The sequence below is a fragment of the Erithacus rubecula genome (genome assembly GCF_903797595.1).
Source record: "Erithacus rubecula genome assembly, chromosome: 13".
Classification (NCBI taxonomy): domain Eukaryota; kingdom Metazoa; phylum Chordata; class Aves; order Passeriformes; family Muscicapidae; genus Erithacus; species Erithacus rubecula.
This window is the reverse complement of record NC_136665.1, coordinates 19,977,805-19,995,362: the sequence shown is the minus strand read 5'-3', so window position 1 is coordinate 19,995,362 and position 17,558 is coordinate 19,977,805. Positions and strand designations below refer to the sequence as shown.

The following is a 17,558-nucleotide window of genomic DNA, read 5'->3' as shown; positions in this document are numbered from 1 at the left end:
AGCAGCACTCTGACCCTGGGGCACTGAGCAGTGTCTGCCCCATGGGCTCATTCCCCCTCAGATCTGAGAGGTGGGCAGGGCAGAGCAGCAAGAGCAGCCCTGCTCCTGCCCAGATGCTGCCTGGAGCTGTGCTGAGAGCTCAGGAGAGCCACAACACAGCCCTCAGCACCGGGCTGGGCAGGCTGTACAGCCCAAAGTGCCTGTTTACTATCAACCACAAGTGCCAGAGTATGACAGGAATACAGACACAGAGGCACTGGGGAGATAGATACCTGACACAATTACAGCCACAAACCTAGCATGCAGTTCCATTTTTATGTCAAAGATCCATTTCTTCAAATATGTAAGAAAAACAAATTTATAAACAGGGAGACATTCCATATAAAGAAAATACATTGACATTCTTGCTTTCTCAGCTACTCTCAGAATATACAACTGGAGGGATCCATATTCAGAGAAATAACCTGCTGTAATCAATCTCCAGCCAGTCTGCTTTGAACCTGAGCTGCACCACATCTTGCTTAGTGGACAATTCACCTAACACTAAACTTTGCTGCTTTGAACTCTGTGTGCACTGAGATGTGGGCAACAGAATATATATATTTATATATATAGTTATCTCTCTTCCTCCAGCCTGCCACTAAGCATGGCCCAGGACAGCTCCCATTGGTCCTGAGAGGACACAGGCAGCTCAAGAGGCCCTTGCTCCCTGAAAAGGCCACCAGCTATGACCTGGACTGCAGCACTCCGAGGGGAAAAGGCAAAACTTAAAGCAGCTACTTCCTAAGAACCCTGTACAGGCTGCTGGGGAAGCAGCTGTGGGGGACAAGGGTGTCTCAAAACTAGGATTGGGTCTGTGTGGCTGAGATCAGCCAGGCAAGAATGATATGACAAAGGCAAATAAGGCATTTGAGGTAAGACAGCAGGTAAAAACATGCCAGACCTAGAGTGGATGTGACATGGCTTTGTATGTGGAAAGATGAGAGGCAGAACAACCTCCAAGCATCTACACATCAGCTTTCCACCACTGTAATGTTTGTCAAACCCTCAGGCACTGCTGGAAACCCTCATGTACAAACCCCCATGCTCTGTGATCCACAGGCACTTTGAGGCTACATGTCAAAGGGAAATTCCATCAAAACAAATGACTCAAACAAAACTGATGACACAACCACCAGCCTGGGCTAAATTAACCCTCAGTGTAATCTACTTTCTAATACAATGAAAGCTATTTTGTATGAATATTTTCCACTTAGCTGCCCTGACCTTACCCTACAGTTTGCAATACTTGTAATGAAGAAATGAACTGAACCATCAGAAGCCAGCATGCCTCCAGGTGTGCTCAGTCTTTGAGTACTGATTTGACTATCACCAATGTTACTGAGTTTATGTTCCAAAACTTCAAATGGAGCCATCAGTTCTTGGTGTGCTTCCTGGGGACTCCTGCTGCTCACTCAGTGGTTTGCTACTGAGGAGTCTGAGGTGAGTCATCACGTTTTTCCACAGTTTTGTTCCTCAGTGCTTCATTTCTCTCCAGAGAAAGCCGCTTAAGATCCTTCCAAATATCAGGATGATCCTCCAGCTCTTCATACAAGGACTGAACAATGTCCAGTTTCCTGTAGTCCATGGGGCTGACCAGACTGCGCACAACCTGCAGACACCTCTCCTTCAGGGTGAACACTGCAGCAAACAGGCACAGCTCAGCCCTGGCAGCAGGCTGCCCGTGCTGCTGCAGGAGTGCACAGAGCACAGCCTGCAGCACAGACACACAGCCTGGGCTCCCTGCAGAGGCACCCACAGGAACCCCTGGGACACCTTCCAAGGAGGCTGCCACCTGCTCCCCAATCCAACAGCTCTGCCTACAACCCCTCACCACCCCTTCAGCGTCTAAAAGGTTTAATTTCACGAGGACCTGATTTCTCACTAATCCTAACAGGTCCAAAAAGGCCAAGTTCGGAATTCCCTGGGGCACAGGTGGTCCTGTCCCTTACCTGGCAGTGTGATGTCAGCTTTGGTCACATTGGGGGCTGCCACGAACAGCTCCTGCCGGTTGACGAGCAGCCCGTCGTTGGTCCCGGCATCCCGGAACAGCCAGAGGTGCCCTGGCGGGGAACAAGGTGGGGATGCACCAATTATGGCACTTGTTAATGAGCGGCTCCGAAGGGCATCTGCTCACAAGGGACAGAGCTCTCCAGCTCAGCTCTGAGTGCACAAGCCACTACCACGGCCCAGTTACTGGTACGAATGGGGGGGCGAAAGGAAAAAGGGAAAAAGGAAAAAGAAAAAAGCTAAGGAAAAGAAGGAGGAATAGCAAAGGAAATGGAGATAGAAAAAGGGAAAAGGAAGGGAAAGGTGAAAGTGAAAGAAGGAAAAGGGGAAGAGAAAGGCAAAGGGTAAATTGCACCGGCAGCAGCTCACGCAGCCGGGCCCCGCGCCGCCCCGGCCCGGCGCACCCACCCCGGTAGCTGTGCATGACGCGCCCGCTGCGCGGCTGCAGCACCGGGTAGCGGCGCGGCTGGCCCTCGAAGTCCAGCCAGACGGGCAGCACGCAGCGGGGGCTGTGGTTGTTGAACACGACCTTGGAGAGCTCCCGCGTGTTGACAGAGCGCAGCACGGGCCGGGCCGCGCCCGGCCGCTCCGGGCCTGGCGGCGACATGGCGGCCGCGGCCGCCGCGCGCATGCGCAGGGCGGCGCCCAGAGAGACACCGCCCCCAGCGCCTGCGCGCGGGTCTGCAGGGGCGGGGCGGGAACCCCGTGAGGGGCGGGGCCGGAACCCCGTGAGGGGCGGGGCGGGAACCCCGTGAGGGGCGGGGCCGGAACCCCGTGAGGGCGGGGCCCCATGAGGGGAGCCCGCACCGGGCCCCGTCAAACCGTTTTAAGAAATGGACGGAAAACAGCGCGGGGCGTTTGGTACGCGAAGCGTCACTTGCAGCTGTCAGCTCTTTGTCAGCTCTTTGTCAACTCATTGTCAGCTCTCACCGCCCCGCAGCCTCGTTCCGCAGCTCTAAGGCACCGGACTCTCCGGGGCTGCCACACAATTGTTCCTCAGCCAGTAACAGTTAAGATGCCAATTCCTTCCTCTGCCCATCTCTGGGTGCCAAAACATTCCTTTATTCTTCAGCTGTAGATTCCCAAACACTGTATTATCTTTCTCATACACACATGAAAACAGCAAAATTTGAGAAAAATGAAATAGATATTGGAAAGTCTGGACAAGAACCAGAGAAAGAACACAATTAAGACACATCTCCTTATGCAAAATTTCTAAAACTTTAATACTTGTTAATTCACCTCTGAACAGTTACACATACTAAGCATGAACACACTGTAATGGAAAGGGCAAACCAGCAACGTGTTTTCAGCCTCTGATGAGCAGAGAAATCACAGTACAGTCGCAGAAGGAAAAAATATTTGCAACAATATTTTTGTGGTTACTGCAGCAATACAACTGTGGTGGTTAAATTACCTAAGAAATTCAAACTATCACCTTGATGCATCCATGGTAGACACTGAAACCATGAACTTTTTAATATAACTGCTAAAAGAATCTCTGTCCTCAAATAGTAACTACAGAGTGTTTTCTAAGGCTGTGTGTTATCCCCTCACCCATGGCAGTGGAAACTAAAATACAGATCAGACTTTTTCTGCTAATTAGCCCTAGGATGAAGTAACAGGCAAGAGAACCAGTAGCACAGCATATTCCACGTTTTCCAGCTGGAATTTGCTTATCAGACCACAAAAACCAGATACTGGTTTGTTATTAGCTTACATTTCAGCAATGGTATAAATTAGAAAACTACATTAGAGATACTACCTCTGAACCCTTTAAGGTGACTGTCTGAGCCGGACTGTTAGTCACTTGATACAGCTTGGAAAATAATCAAACTGTTACCTCCAGAGCTGCCTCCATGTGTTTTCCAGTGTAAGCAGAAGAAACAAACATTTAACTGAAAAATACAAGAGAAGATTCGAGCCAAGGAAAGAATTACTAATCCCACTAATGAATTTCAGTTTGGGTGGAAGGGAGCAGAGGCGATTTAAATACTAAGGTTTCAGAACACACAGTAGAACTGGTAGCTCCCAAGTTGATCCCTGGTTTAACATTTGTGTGACAATTTCTCTGCAGGTTGTTTGGTTTTGAAAGTGACAGAGTTTTGCTCTGGGTGCTGCAGTCCCACTGTCTCTGCACCCCGGGGGTCTCTCTCTGCAGTCAGCAGCAGGGCTGTCCCCGGGGGTCTCTCTCTGCAGTCAGCAGCAGGGCTGTCCCCGGGGGTCTCTCTCTGCAGTCAGCAGCAGGGCTGTCCCCGGGGGTCTCTCTCTCTGCAGTCAGCAGCAGGGCTGTCCCCGGGGTCTCTCTGCAGTCAGCAGCAGGGCTGTCCCGGGGGTCTCTCTCTCTGCAGTCAGCAGCAGGGCTGTCCCCAGGGTCTCTCTCTGCAGTCAGCAGCAGGGCTGTCCCGGGGGCTCTCTCTTCAGTCAGCGCCATGGCTGTCCCGGGGGGCTCTCTATCTGCAGTCAGCAGCAGTGTCTGGTCCCCGGGGGTCCTCTCTCTGCAGTCAGGCAGCAGGGCTGTCCCACGGGGGTCCTCTCTCTGCAGTCAGCAGCAGGCTGTCACAACGGGGGTCTCTCTGCAGTCAGCAGCAGGGCTTGTCCACGGGGGGTGCTCTCCTGCATCAGCAGCAGGGATGCTGTCCCCGGGGGTCTCTCTCTGCATGTCAGCAGCAGGGCTGTCCCCGGGGGCCTCTCTCTCTGCAGTCCATCAGCATGGCTGTCCCCCTGGCTGCAGTCAGCAGCAGGGCTGTCCCAGGGTCTCTCTGTGGGTGCTGCTGTCCCTGCAGCCCGGGCTCTCAGCAGGGCTGTCCCGGGGGTCTCTCTCTGGGTGCTGCTGTCCCTGCTGTCCCTGCAGCCCGGGCTCTCAGCAGGGCTGTCCCCAGGGCTCTGCCGTGCGCCTCAGCAGATAGACGGCCGCGTGCAGCCCGCCCACGTTCACCCACACGGTCTGAGCTCTGCGCCAGATGTGCCCCACCCGGGACAGGGCCTGCACGAGAGACAGTCACAGAGACACTCACACAACAACCATATTTGTTATTGCTCTGTATCACATCTGATAGCAACATCCAAGGACTTTCCAGGTCCAAAACTGAATTTAAGTGTTACTAATTACTGCTCTATAAATGGAGTATCTCTTGTAATGATAACAGCTTACAATTTTTCTCTGAATGTATTTTCAAGTGTAAACAGGTTTGATTTTCTTTCACGGAACAAACCTTGGCAAAGCACTTCTTGTCCTGGGTAAGCAGCACAGCCCTGCCTGTCCCTGGGGTGCAGATCCGACCCATCTCCATCAGGCAGGCTGGGTAGAGGTCCCAGTTCTTCTTCTTCGACCCTATCCTGCAAGACACGTCCAGATGCCCACTGTTGTGCAGGGGGTGTCTCACACATCAATCTGCCCAGTCAGGAGCACAGCTGCTTTCCAGCCCATGAGTCAGGCTGGCCCTGGCTCCTCGCCCAGCAGGCCCAGGGGGCACCAGCGGGGTCCCTCACCTCTTGCCGAAGGGCATGTCTGTCACCACGATGTCCACGCAGCCCGTGCGCAGGGGCAGCCTGCAGATGTCCCACTGGAGCACGTCCAGGGGCACGCCCAGGGCAGCGCTGCTGCAAGAGCAAGGGCAGGCCCTCAGAGCCCAGCACCCGCAGGGCTTTACACTGGGGAGGTCAAAATGTTGGCAATAAACAAGAAAATGTGAACCAGGCACTGAAAGGTATCCATGCAAAGGGGATTTGTGTGCACGCGACACTGCAGCACAGGTAAATCCCTCAGGCTCCTCTCACCTGTCCTTACTCTCGTTTTTCCTCAGTAAGGAGCAGATGTTGTTAGCTGCTCTCTTCACTGCCTGAGGGCTGTTATCCCCTGCAATGTGGTAGCAGTTGGGCCATTCTGCAGCTCCCTGGGGGAAATGATAATGAGCAACATTAGCACCAACACTGCTTGAATGAAAAAAAACCAGAATAATTTCTCAAACATGGTAGAATACAACAAAGCGACTGCAAGTGGATGGCAGGAAATTTAGAATTCTGTAACAGACAGCTGTATTTTGCACCTTTAAAGCTCAAAATACTTTTGGATTTAAGTCTCTTCCTGCTATGTCCTATGGAAGGAAAATGAGGTCATTTACAAAAGGTGTATTTGCATCTGTTCAAAAATTGGTGAGACTGGAGCTTGCTACTCAGTCATTACCAAAAAGACTTACACATATTATTCAGCTGAAGATACAGACAATTTAATTAAGTTTAAAAAATCAAAGAAGAATCACCTCTATTGGTATCGCACCTGTACCACACATGGGATCAACTATGATATCTGTGGGCTGGGGATCACAGAGTCTGAGGAACAGAAGAAAAGATATGGTGAGAAATGTCTTAAAAACCTGAATTTCTGTAAATAAGGGAAAATTAACTACTTTAATCACTCTGATTTTACCCTTCTAACAAAGAACTTTATGTGAGTATTTTTTCCATGGTTAATTACTATTTTATAACCAGCAATGCAGTGAAATTCTTTCAAGAATGTGGTACACTATTTTAAAACTTGGCTAATACCACACGTTTACTTTCCTGGGAAACACCCACTGTTATTACAAAGCACATGGTGTCAGCAACTCCAGGGGTTTATTTGTTTTTCTTTAAGAATTAACAGAAATGGCTTCTGAGGAAGAAGTGGGGGAGATAAAAGGCTTAATTTTGGAAACAAAATGGCATTTATAACTGAGCATAATCCAAGGTAAGTGCCCTGACCTGAGCATGCCATAAGCCAGGGTGGAACGCAGCGTTGTGGGCCCGAAGTGAGTGATATTCCTTCTGTGGAGACTCTCTTCAGTTAATGCAATTCCCACCACAACTTCATTGTTGTGAATATTCAGAAGAACCTAAAGAAAAACCTGAAGTGAATTTCAGGAGTAACAGAATCTTTCCACAGAATGCCTAGTAAATACTTACAGGAATCTTAGATGGCAATTTAAAATCCAGGAATTACATGTAAAATTCTGTCCTTTTTAATAGGACAGCATTCAGGTGAGCATTCACACACTCTCTCACTCACACCAAATCCACTGCACAAGACTCCTCAAAGTGCTACAACCACTGCACTGGCTTCTTAAAAGATTTGGTTTGTAAGTCTGGGCCAGAAGCCAGGTAAGTCCTGCAAGACACAGTGAACCATCTGCAAAAGCAGCAAAAAAACCCATATTTGTAGTGGGGACTACATTAATTAGGAAGGTCCTGCAAGAAAATCTCAAGGGATCTTTCTTTCTCAGAAATGGTGGCTCCTCACCACTGACAGGCCAGGGGTACTGGCTGTATTTTCCCAGCCTCTGCTCTCCCCTGACAGAAAACAAACAACTGACAGTTATTGCTAACTCCTGTCCACCCCAAAACCAGCTTCCATTTGGAGCATTTCCTGGTAACTGAGACTGCTACTGAACAATGCACTAGAGAAAAGATTTCCTGAAGGTGAGAGCCAGGCAAGTGCTTGCCTCAGAGGAGACGCACAGCGCCGCCAGGGAAATGAACATTCCAGAGGAACCGATTTTAGCATCACCAGTTTCCAGTTCCAGAGGAACTCAGAACTAGGAACGTGCACAGCAGAAATGCAGGTGTGTGCAGGGCACAGCACTGTACCTCCACGTCGAAATGGGTCATGTCAGCTTTCCACTGGAAGTGCTCCTGCACGGCGCCCCCGAAGTCCCGGGCGGCCTCGTTGGAGGTGAAGCTGTGCCTGTCCCCAGCCCTGCTGCAGGTCACTCGGAACCTCAGCACCTTCTCTGCTTCCCCTGCCTCACTGGCACCAGCCTTGCTCCCCCTCCCCGAACCCTCCTGCGCTCCCACTCGCACGTCTGCCTCATTTTCTTCCTCCTCCTCCACCCCATTCCTGGATGTCACTCCCTGGGGAGCCTCTGTGTCCACGGGGTTCTGTGCACACTCCTCCTGGCCATCGGGGCTATGTTGGTCTGCTGCTCCCTCTTCACCAGCACTCAGCTTCTCTCTGCTTGCAGGACCCTGCAAACTGTGCTTTTTGCGTTTTGTCTTCTTCTTTTTCAGGCTGTTGTTCAACTCCCAAACTTTCAACGGGTCGGTCCAGGGCAGCTCTTTAACCAAATCTTCCAAATGCTTTAGAGCGTCTTCCTTTAAAAGACAGAAAAAGTTGTGCTTTGAAGTTATTACATCCTTTTAAAACTTACCATTTGTTTTGAGTAGTTTATGAAACATTAATCCATTACATGTTTAAGCAAAGCTTACAGGTTTTTGTCTGGTTTTTGCCATAACTAAATGGAATTACACTGAAAATCACAAGACCCGCAGGATTTCATAATTTATCTTGTAAAACAGACAACTAATACTGTATAAAGTGACCAAAGTGACACTTCACTGTTCTGTGTCTGCGACCTACGAACGTAGCATCAGCTCTTATCCCAGATTTTGCCAATGTGAAGTATTTAACAGCAGAAATTATGTTAGACTACGCTTCCATTTGCAAACCAGAAAAAGGGAACTGGAATAATACCACTAATGAAAAATTCGTTAAACAAACAGAATACTTTGACACTAATCTTAAATTAAAAACCCCAAACAACAATCCAAATCCCAGAACCGACAGAAAAAGGAGGAGTCACTCACCTTATTTTCTTCAAATTGATAGTCTTTGAACTCCTGAACAACAACAAATAAATTATCCACTGACCTCAGGCGGTGGACCTGGAAGAGATGAAGCACAGTGCTGAGCGTGAGCCACGGGGTCCGCGTTCGCTGCCCATGCTCTCCGCCCCGAGTCCCCGCGGGCCACCAGCTCCGTCTCTGCTCCGGTTTAACGTCCCCGTCCAACACTCCATCTCCCGGGGAAAGCCCGGGAAAGGCGGGCACACTGCGCACCCAGCCCGGCCGCGGCTGGGACACACCGGGCCGGGCCGGACCGAACCGAACGGAACGGAACCGGACCGAACCGAACCGAACCGAACCGCCCGGGCCACATGGGGCACAGCGGGGCGCACGGACCTGAGGCAGGCTCCGGGCCGGGACCTCGAAGTAGATCTTGCCGCGATCCCGGCTGATCCTGGAGGCCGAGCCCAGCTTCTCCCGCACCTCCTCGGCCGCCGTGTGCTCGAAGCCCGTGGGCACGGTGGCGCCGATCACGGCCGCCAGCTCCGGGCCCGGGCCCGCATCGCCGGCCGCCTCCGCCATGCCGGGACCGCGGGGGACCGCGGGGGACAGCGGGGGACAGCGACACACGGCCGGCCCGCCGGATCACCCACGGCCCGCGGCCACCCCGGCACGGCCACCGCCACCGGCCCCGGCCCCGGCCCCGGCCCCGGCCCCGGCCCCGGCCCCGGCCCCGGCCCCGGCCCCGGCCCCGGCACCGCCCGCCCTTTCCGCTTCCGCCGCCCGCGCCGCCCCCGCTGCTCTCGGCCGCTGCTCGGCGCGGGCGGGAGGCGGCGCCGCGGGCCCGGGGACGGCGTGTCACAGCCCTGGGGACCGGACCGCGTGTCACAGCCCTGGGCACCGCGTGTCACAGCCCTGGGGACCGGACCGCGTGTCACAGCCCTGGGGACCGCGTGTCACAGCCCTGGGGACCGGACCGCGTGTCACAGCCCTGGGCACCGCGTGTCACAACCCTGGGGACCGGACCGCATGTCACAGCCCTGGGCACCGCGTGTCACAGCCCTGGGGACCGCTATCGGTCCTGGGCACCGCGTGTCACAGCCCTGGGGACCGGGTCTCTGTCCGTGGGTACCGCGTGTTGGTCCGTACGGTCCCGCTGGTACCGGCTGCCGGTCCATGGTACCGGCTGTCGGTCTGTATGGCCCGGCAGGTACCGGCTGTCTGTCCATACAGTCCCGCTGGTACCGGCTGCCGGTCCATGGTACCGGCTGTCGGTCTGTATGGCCCGGCAGGTACCGGCTGTCGGTCCATACAGTCCCGCTGGTACCGGCTGCCGGTCCATGGTACCGGCTGTCGGTCTGTATGGCCCGGCAGGTACCGGCTGTCGGTCCATACAGTCCCGCTGGTACCGGCTGCCGGTCCATGGTACCGGCTGTCGGTCTGTATGGCCCGGCAGGTACCGGCTGTCTGTCCATGGTACCGGCTGTCAGTCTGTATGGCCCGGCAGGTACCGGCTGTCGGTCCATACAGTCCCGCTGGTACCGGGTGTTGGCCCCGCAGGGAGCACCTGTTGGACCCTCGGACATTAACTTCTTGGATTAATTAATTCTTAGGGCACAAACTAATTTACAGAATTAAATTACCAATATGAAATGCCAAGTTATGCCTGCACACGCCTTGCCTGGAAAAACTGTTTGGTTTGAATTCGTTAAAGAACTGCAGAATTAATTTGGTGTGACGTGATCGGGTTTGTCTTGCGGTGACAGGCACGTGTTGTGTAATTCCATCCAGCACTTGAGTTAGCAAGGGTTAAAGTTCTTCAGGTTGCTTCATATAATCTCACTGTGACCATGCAATGTGCATTGTTGTATTTTTCTGTTACACCTGGTTAGCTCCTACCCTAGTCCAAAATGTCACCAATGCCAATATACAGAATATACAGCCTTGGGAAACTACCACGGGCACTGCTCAGTGTCTTCAGAGTCTGCAGCTGTGTTTTACTGATGCCTTTGATCTGAAGCTTTGTTTTCCTAACAGCTAATTTATTAGTGAGCAAATTGAGGCTTTTGCATATTAACAGACTTGCCAAGTATCACTTAGGGGCCAGAACGGAGGCTAATGGAATTATGAAGTCTTTCCTCCACAGCCAAAAAACTGCCCCTCTTATAAAGTCAATTAATTATTCTCTAGGATAGAATGTACAAGATGCAGAGTGTATTGCAATATCAAGAGTTCAGTTAATTTACGTCTGTTAACCTCTGTGTGACCCTGCTCTGGGGACTTGAGGATCTGTCACTCCTCTGCTGTTGGGTCAACATCTGCTCTGTTAAACCGCACATTCAGACATTAACTGCTTGACACTCGTGCTATTGCTGATGTTTTGAGCTGGGAAGAAATCCGTTTGGGGCTCTTTTCCCCAGAAGCAGGGTTCTGCATTCCGAGCAGTGGCACACGAGTGCTGTCACCTCTTTCCTCCTGAGTCGGCATAACCAGCAGCTGCCAGTGAGATTGCCTGTCTGCCGCTCAGACCTTTGCTCCCGGCACTCGGTGATTTCCACCTAGTCGTGAGTCATTGCTGGGAGGACAAGCAGAATTGTTGTATCGCCATGCGAGGTGCTGCGTGCCTGGGCAGGAGCATCCCCGTGTGCTGAACCCTGGAGCTCTGCTGGCTTCACTGGGAAATCCCAGCGCCCCAAACAGCAGCAGCTTGGCAGACACTGGGGCGACCTTTGTGCCAATGACTCTGATGGGAGTTTCCTTAGCCTGCGTGTAACCTGTGTGGGCACTGCAGCTGGATATTGCAGCCGACAGCTCAGCTGAACTGCCAGCTAATGGCATCAGATATGTCCTGCAGAGAGGATTTAAATTATGTCACTGAATGGAAATCCTGTTGGGAATGTCTGAAAGAAGACTGGCCCACATGCAACACCCACACATACTTAAAAATACTTATTTGGGAGCCTGAGGGTTTGGGTTTTATTTAAAAAAGTCTGATCTACTAGTAAAAGTTCATTTCTGTTTTAAACATGCTTTTAAGTGGGAAGCCCGCATTGTTTTACCAGTGGAACAGTTTGGTCTCCTCCTTAAAGCCCATTCTGCAGGAAGCTCTCCCTGTGGTTGGGATTTCAGGGCAGGAGAGCTGCCCAGAGCCCCTGTCAGGGGCTGGGGTGTGCACAAGAGTCTGGCTGCACCTGAGTCACTGCAGGGGGCTTCCCCAAACGACCTGACTGAATCTTGGGGACCTTCTGGGGGGCTGTGTAACCATGCACACAAACACACAAACACACATAATGCACACAAACACACAAACACACAAACACACAAACACACACATAATCATTCACAGGGAATAATAATTCACAGGGAATTGTAAATATTTCATACTGCTGCCAGTGGACAGCCCCTCCTCTGTAGGAAAGGAGTAATTCTGGATAACATGTCTGCTTGCTGCTACACCTTCATCCTAAGCAATTTTAAAGGGATGATGTCAGTAAGATGAAAACTCAGATTTGATAATTGTTTCCATTCCAAACCCGCAGTCCCCAGCAGGGCTGGTGAAGCACCACTGATCTGTGTGAACTCTTCATGCAGTTACAGCTCTTCTGGGTCAGAGACAGCCCCCTGCACGTTCTGGTTCACGTGTGAATTTCTGGGTATTACTGTGCTGCGATGAATGTTCTGTCTCAGCAGATATCTGACTGATTCCTAAACAGATTCTGCAGCACTGGGATTTTCAGAGGCTGAGGGGAGATGCCTTCCAAGTTATTCAGTGTTGAACTCAATCAGCCATGGGGAATCCAGGCTTCACTTGGAACCCAGCTCTTTGGGATTAAATCACACAGACATTGTAAAGTGAAACTGGGAATATTGTACAGCTCTGCAGAGAGCAGAATCCAGAACAAACTCCAGGTTTAAATTTTCTCACTGTTTTTCTGCAATTTAGTGATTTTTTTGTTCTATATCCATGACTACACACAGACATTATCATCAGATATGGCTCATATGAAATAGTTGCAGCCATGGCAATAATTTGAGGATTGTCAGTCTCCTGGGCTGTCCTGCTCCCTGGAGCTGCCCCTCCAGCCTGCCTCACCCTGGGCTGGAGGGAATCCCTTCAGCAGGGACAGGGATTTCACTGAGCTGCAAAACAGTGAACTCAGAGAACTAAGTAATTTTGGAATTCTGAAACATGATGATCTTCAAACTCATTTCATAGCAGGGGAAGATAAGCCTTTGCTGGAGTGAATCCAACTTAAGCACTGACCTGGGTCACTTACCCAAATTCCTCCCTGTAAGGTTTTGGGTTGGAGGGTGTGGGAGTCCCTCCACAGTGCGGGACCCCCCAGCTGTGTGTGTTCTCTGCTGCTGTGGGCCTTGGCCAGCTCTGCTGTGACGTGTCCTTGTGCTGTGTGCAAGGGCTGTGAAACAGCCTCCAGGGGACCAGCAGAGTGAGCTGTGTGGCTCCTGCATGGGGATGGCAGAGTTCAGTCAGTTGTGCCTTATTTTGTGGGGTGAATTAGTAGGGGGAAGTGAGTGTTGGGGAGGTGCCAGGTCCCAAATTCCTGGTTTTCCTTTCCTGGTGATTTCCCAGTGTTTCATGTCATAGCAGAGTGTGGAGGTGTCAGTCACTATCTCTGCTGACCTGGTTCTTCTTTTTGACCTGGATGTTCTGTGAACTGGAGCTGTTTTGGATGAGGAGTGACAGTGGGGGGAAGAGGGAGCAGCCCCTCAATCCCCCTGCAGCAGCCTGAGCCACACACAGCAACCCATTTGTGGATTGGTGGGATTCAGTTTGGTGTGAAATATGTCAAGGCAAAGATCTGGCAGTGTTGGTGCTGAGCTTTTGTCACAGTTTTGAAGCATTTTCAGGAGTGTTTCGTGCTGCTCCCCATGGTCTTGCCCAAGGTGTTGTGAAACAGTGCCCTTGTGGGTGTTTGCTCAGGAAATGGGGCTGCCCTGCTCTGGCCCAGCTCCCTGTGCCTGCAGCAGCTTCCCCATCAGGCTGCAGCACGCTCCGTGCTGCTCTCAGCTCCATTTCCTCTGCTGAGAGCGTGCCAGGGCCCAGATCTCAGACACTGGCAGTGAAAGGAGGACCTAGAGCAGGAGTGCAGGAGGCCAGGGAGGGATGCCCAGGCTGCAGAAACAGGAGACAGAACTTCCCGGGTGCTGCTTGGGACCAGAGCCCCAGCCCAGCAGAAAGGAAGGAGCTCCCAGTGCTGGCACCACTGCTAGCCTGTCTCTGGAGATATTCCTGGGATATCTGCACATGTGCCTGGGGAGAAACTAGCCAAACCCAGAGAGAAAGAGAAGGATGTGAGCAAACCCGAGATGAGTGTGCTGGAGATCCCGTGGAGCCCGGGTGATGCTGCCTGGCAGCAGGAGGGACCTATTTGTAAAGAATGGGGTCCACACCTTCAGCCAGAGACTGACAAGAGCTCTGCAAGTAGCTCTTTTGAGTTGAGGGAGAGAAAGGATGGAAAAATAATATCCTGAATGCAGGTAAATCAGCATCTTGTGATAGGTTGAAATGCAGGCTTAAATCTACGGCTTGTCTGGTATTTGATGTGTCCTGCAGAAAGTCAGACTGTGAGCACTGGGGGAGCTGTGTCCTTTGCACTAACAAACTTACAACTAAAACAACAGCAGCTCAGGATTTTGCTCAGCTTTGACATATGATACTTTACCATGTTCTTGGATTATATTTTTCAGGATTTTTCTCTGCAGCTTCGAGCAGGGGAGCTTAATTAAAACTTGAAATGAAAGGTCACTCCAGCCTTTATTTCAAATTAAAATCCCCCACAACGTTGCCTGTCACACAAGCACTGGCTGTGTGTCCCTGTGCTGTTTATGTCACAGCTGAGGTTGCCAGTTGGGTCTGACAGTGCTTTGCAGCCATTCTGGGCACAGGGACAGCTGGCACAGCCCAGCTGAGTTCCTGCCTTACACGTGTTTTGCTCTGCTGCTCCAGGCTGGGGCTGCTGGCTGCAGCTGCAGCCCTGCAGTGCCATGCTTTGGGCAGGAATGCAGCTCGTGTCCTCGCTGGAGAGGAGCTGTGGGGCTGCCAGGAGTCACTCTGAGAGCTGCACAGGCACTGCCAGGAGCACCCAACGTTGCTGAGCTTCTGCTTTGCCTTTGGGGTGACTGACTCAAGCTTTTGCTTGTGTTTTCAGATCAGTGCCTTCACTCCTGCTGTGTTTTGGAGACCCCTCAGGATCTGGAGTTTTCCCTTCTGGAGCAGTGTGCCCCTGGGCAGGCTGTGCCTCAGGAACCCACAGCAGGCTCACCCCTGCTCCCCAGGACACGAGCTGGGAGATGCAGCCCCTTGGGCAGGGACAGGGACAGCCAGAGCAGCACGGGAGAGGAGAGGAGAGGAGAGGAGAGGAGAGGAGAGGAGAGGAGAGGAGAGGAGAGGAGAGGAGAGGAGAGGAGAGGAGAGGAGAGGAGAGGAGAGGAGGGAGAGGAGAGGAGAGGAGAGGAGAGGAGAGGAGAGGAGAGGAGAGGAGAGGAGAGGAGAGGAGAGGAGAGGAGAGGAGAGGAGAGGAGAGGAGAGGAGAGGAGAGGAGAGGAGAGGAGAGGAGAGGAGAGGAGAGGAGAGGAGAGGAGAGGAGAGGAGAGGAGAGGAGAGGAAGGAGGAGAGGAGAGGAGAGGAGAGGAGAGGGCTGGGAGGCAGCAGGGCTGTGAGCTCTGTGCTGTGTGCTGTGTGCTGTGTGCTGTGTGCTGTGTGCTGTGTGCTGTGTGCTCTATGCTGTGATCTCTGTGCTGGGAGCACTGTGCTGTGTGCTGTGAGCTCTGTGCTGGAAGCACGGCTGCTGAAGCCCAGCACGAAGCCACGGTGGCTCTCCCCTGGCTCAGCAGCTCAGCCCAGCTCAGGGTGTGTCCAAGCTGTGCCTCAGCTTTGCTCCTGTCCTGGCTGTCTCATCACCACTGCTCTGCCTCAGCTTTCCCCTCCTTGCAGCACCACTGTTCTCATGTTAGGAGGGTGGGCTTTTTCCTTCAGACTGAAACTCACAGCTATTACAAGTCCACCGTAATTTAAAATGTATTTTCTAGTACTATTAAAACAGTAGATTCTCTCATACAATGTACTTCTTATTCAAAGTATCTTTTATCCTCGTTTCCTCCTCAAGGCATTTGAATCCACTTAAGCATCTATGGATCTGTATACATTTAAATAATAGCTAATGGATATTCCACTGTCACTGTAAACCAGATTTTTCTTACTGCAGTAATTAGGGGAGTACAGGGAAAGAAAATGTATCTTGATTTGCACATGAGCAACCAGTGCCAAATCAGTGCCAACGCAAATTAGTGCAGTTTGTTTTTTTTCTAGAAGGCAGTTGTGGCTGCACTTGGAGCACGGTGGGACACTCCTGAAGGAAGGATTGCCATGGGCTCCCTGAGCAGCCAGGGAGGGTGCTCAGCTCTGCTGGGCAGAGCACAGTGCAGACCTTGGCCAGCAGCAGCTGCTGCTCTGCCACCCCCACGTTTCACAGGGCTCCCTGAGCAGCAATGAACAGCATGAGCTTAGAAAGGGGAGAGAGAAATCAGACATCAGGGTGTGGCTGAACAATCCTGGAAGCTCCTGGAGCCTCCTGGGCAATCCCCCTGGCTGCAGCACAGGGAGCACAGTGCTGCCAGAGCAGGGTGCAGCTCTGAGGAGCTGCTCACACCACACTCAGCTGCTTTTGCTGCTCAGGTGGGAATCCTGGTGCTCTGGGGCTCCTGCTGTGAGAGCCTCCCCCTTATCGATTGCATTTCTGTTCTGTGGCACTGCTCTGTGCTCTGAGGCTCTGCCAGCACTGCAGGGCAGCTGGGAGCACACAGCAAATCTGCTTTAACTGCCTTGGAACAAAAGCCTAATGTAGTGTGCAAAATAGAGGGAGACAAAAAGGATAAAAATCAAATTAGATTCACTGTGCACACAAACTGTCCAACCCAAAGCACAGTGATGCTGGTCATAGAGGAAAGAAAACAGCTTTAAAAACGTGGCATAAAAGTGGATTGCTGTCCTTGCCTCACTCTGGGAGTGTCTCTGTGTACTGCAGGCACAGCCAGACTGAGGTGCTGTGCTGGTGCTGCTTCCCTGCCTGCCCCAGCTGCTGCTCTGTCCCCAGGGTGCAGATTGGGAGGGATGCTGCCAGAACCACTGGTGCAGGGCAGCCAGGGAAGGTTCAGGAGCCCCTGGGAGCTGCAGGAATCCCTGTCCTACAGCTGGGGCAGGAACTGGGGACCATGGACCACCCCACTGCAGCCCAAGCCCTGTGCAGGTCCAGGAGGGCTTGGCCAGTTCCAGCCGTGCTGACACAGCTCCCATCAGCACAGTGCTCGTGCTGCTTCAGCTGTTCTGGGAAGGTTTGACTGCTGCTGCTCCAGGAAAGAGCCTTCCTCTCCAGGGCAGGCACATCTCCATCAGCACAGTAACCCTGACTCTCCTCTCCTCTCCTCTCCTCTCCTCTCCTCTCCTCTCCTCTCTCCTCTCCTCTCCTCTCCTCTCCTCCCTCTCCTCTCCTCCTCTCCTCTCCTTCCTCTCCTCTCCTCTCCTCTCCTCTCCTCTCCTCTCCTCTCCTCTCCTCTCCCTCTCCTCTCCTCTCCTCTCCTCTCCTCTCCTCTCCTCCTCCTCTCCTCTCTCCTCCTCTCCCTCTCCTCTCCTCTCCTCTCCTCTCCTCTCCTCTCCTCCTCCTCTCCCTCCTCTCCTCCTCCTCTCCTCTCCTCCCCTCTCCGCTCCTCTCCTCTCCTCTCCTCTCCTCTCCTCTCCTCTCCTCTCCTCTCCTCTCCTCTCCTCATTAATCCAGTCCATCACAATGGGGTTAATGTGTGACCTCACTGTGGAATAGCAATCACAATTACCATTTTTCCCCTGGTTTTGCCATGTGAAAGCACAAAAGCACATGCACTGCCTTATGCCTTGT

The 17,558-nt window shown here is 52.4% G+C and overlaps 2 protein-coding genes across 4 annotated transcripts; both read right to left on the bottom strand.

Moving 5' to 3' along the window:
• Nucleotides 1-301: 301 nt before the first annotated feature.
• VHL (von Hippel-Lindau tumor suppressor) lies at nt 302-2,706 on the bottom strand. The gene is made up of 3 exons (XM_079317465.1): nt 2,458-2,706; nt 1,992-2,102; nt 302-1,680 (listed from the first exon to the last, which is right to left on the bottom strand). The coding sequence occupies exons 1-3, from the start codon at nt 2,678-2,680 to the stop codon at nt 1,466-1,468; spliced, it is 549 nt and encodes a 182-aa protein (XP_079173591.1). The 5' UTR covers nt 2,681-2,706; the 3' UTR covers nt 302-1,465.
• A 545-nt stretch (nt 2,707-3,251) lies between these two features.
• On the bottom strand, nt 3,252-9,327 carry THUMPD3 (THUMP domain 3 tRNA guanosine methyltransferase). Of its 3 annotated transcripts, none has more exons than XM_079316982.1 (10): nt 9,046-9,327; nt 8,671-8,748; nt 7,675-8,178; nt 6,793-6,923; nt 6,312-6,381; nt 5,830-5,945; nt 5,542-5,652; nt 5,265-5,388; nt 4,881-5,035; nt 3,252-4,166 (listed from the first exon to the last, which is right to left on the bottom strand). In XM_079316982.1, exons 1-9 carry the CDS (start codon nt 9,229-9,231, stop codon nt 4,913-4,915), a joined length of 1,443 nt encoding a protein of 480 aa, XP_079173108.1. In that variant the 5' UTR covers nt 9,232-9,327; the 3' UTR covers nt 3,252-4,166; nt 4,881-4,912. The 3 variants fall into 3 exon arrangements, with proteins under 3 accessions (XP_079173108.1, XP_079173109.1, XP_079173110.1); XM_079316983.1 differs by having other exon boundaries at nt 3,252-4,159; XM_079316984.1 differs by having other exon boundaries at nt 3,252-4,159; nt 5,542-5,649.
• Between the last annotated feature and the right edge of the window lie 8,231 nt (nt 9,328-17,558).

Excerpts from the sequence above, each read along its gene's own strand:
- THUMPD3 (XM_079316982.1), bottom strand. The coding sequence starts at position 9,231 with ATGGCGGAGGCGGCCGGCGATGCGGGCCCGGGCCCGGAGCTGGCGGCC. Across the intron at positions 5,946-6,311 it reads CAGGTGCGATACCAATAGAG|GGAGCTGCAGAATGGCCCAA; the intron begins GTGATTCTTCTT and ends CATTTCCCCCAG. Across the intron at positions 5,653-5,829 it reads AAAAACGAGAGTAAGGACAG|CAGCGCTGCCCTGGGCGTGC; the intron begins GTGAGAGGAGCC and ends TTGCTCTTGCAG.
- VHL (XM_079317465.1), bottom strand. The coding sequence starts at position 2,680 with ATGCGCGCGGCGGCCGCGGCCGCCATGTCGCCGCCAGGCCCGGAGCGG. Across the intron at positions 2,103-2,457 it reads CGTCATGCACAGCTACCGGG|GGCACCTCTGGCTGTTCCGG; the intron begins GTGGGTGCGCCG and ends GTTCCCCGCCAG. Across the intron at positions 1,681-1,991 it reads AGCTGACATCACACTGCCAG|TGTTCACCCTGAAGGAGAGG; the intron begins GTAAGGGACAGG and ends TGTTTGCTGCAG.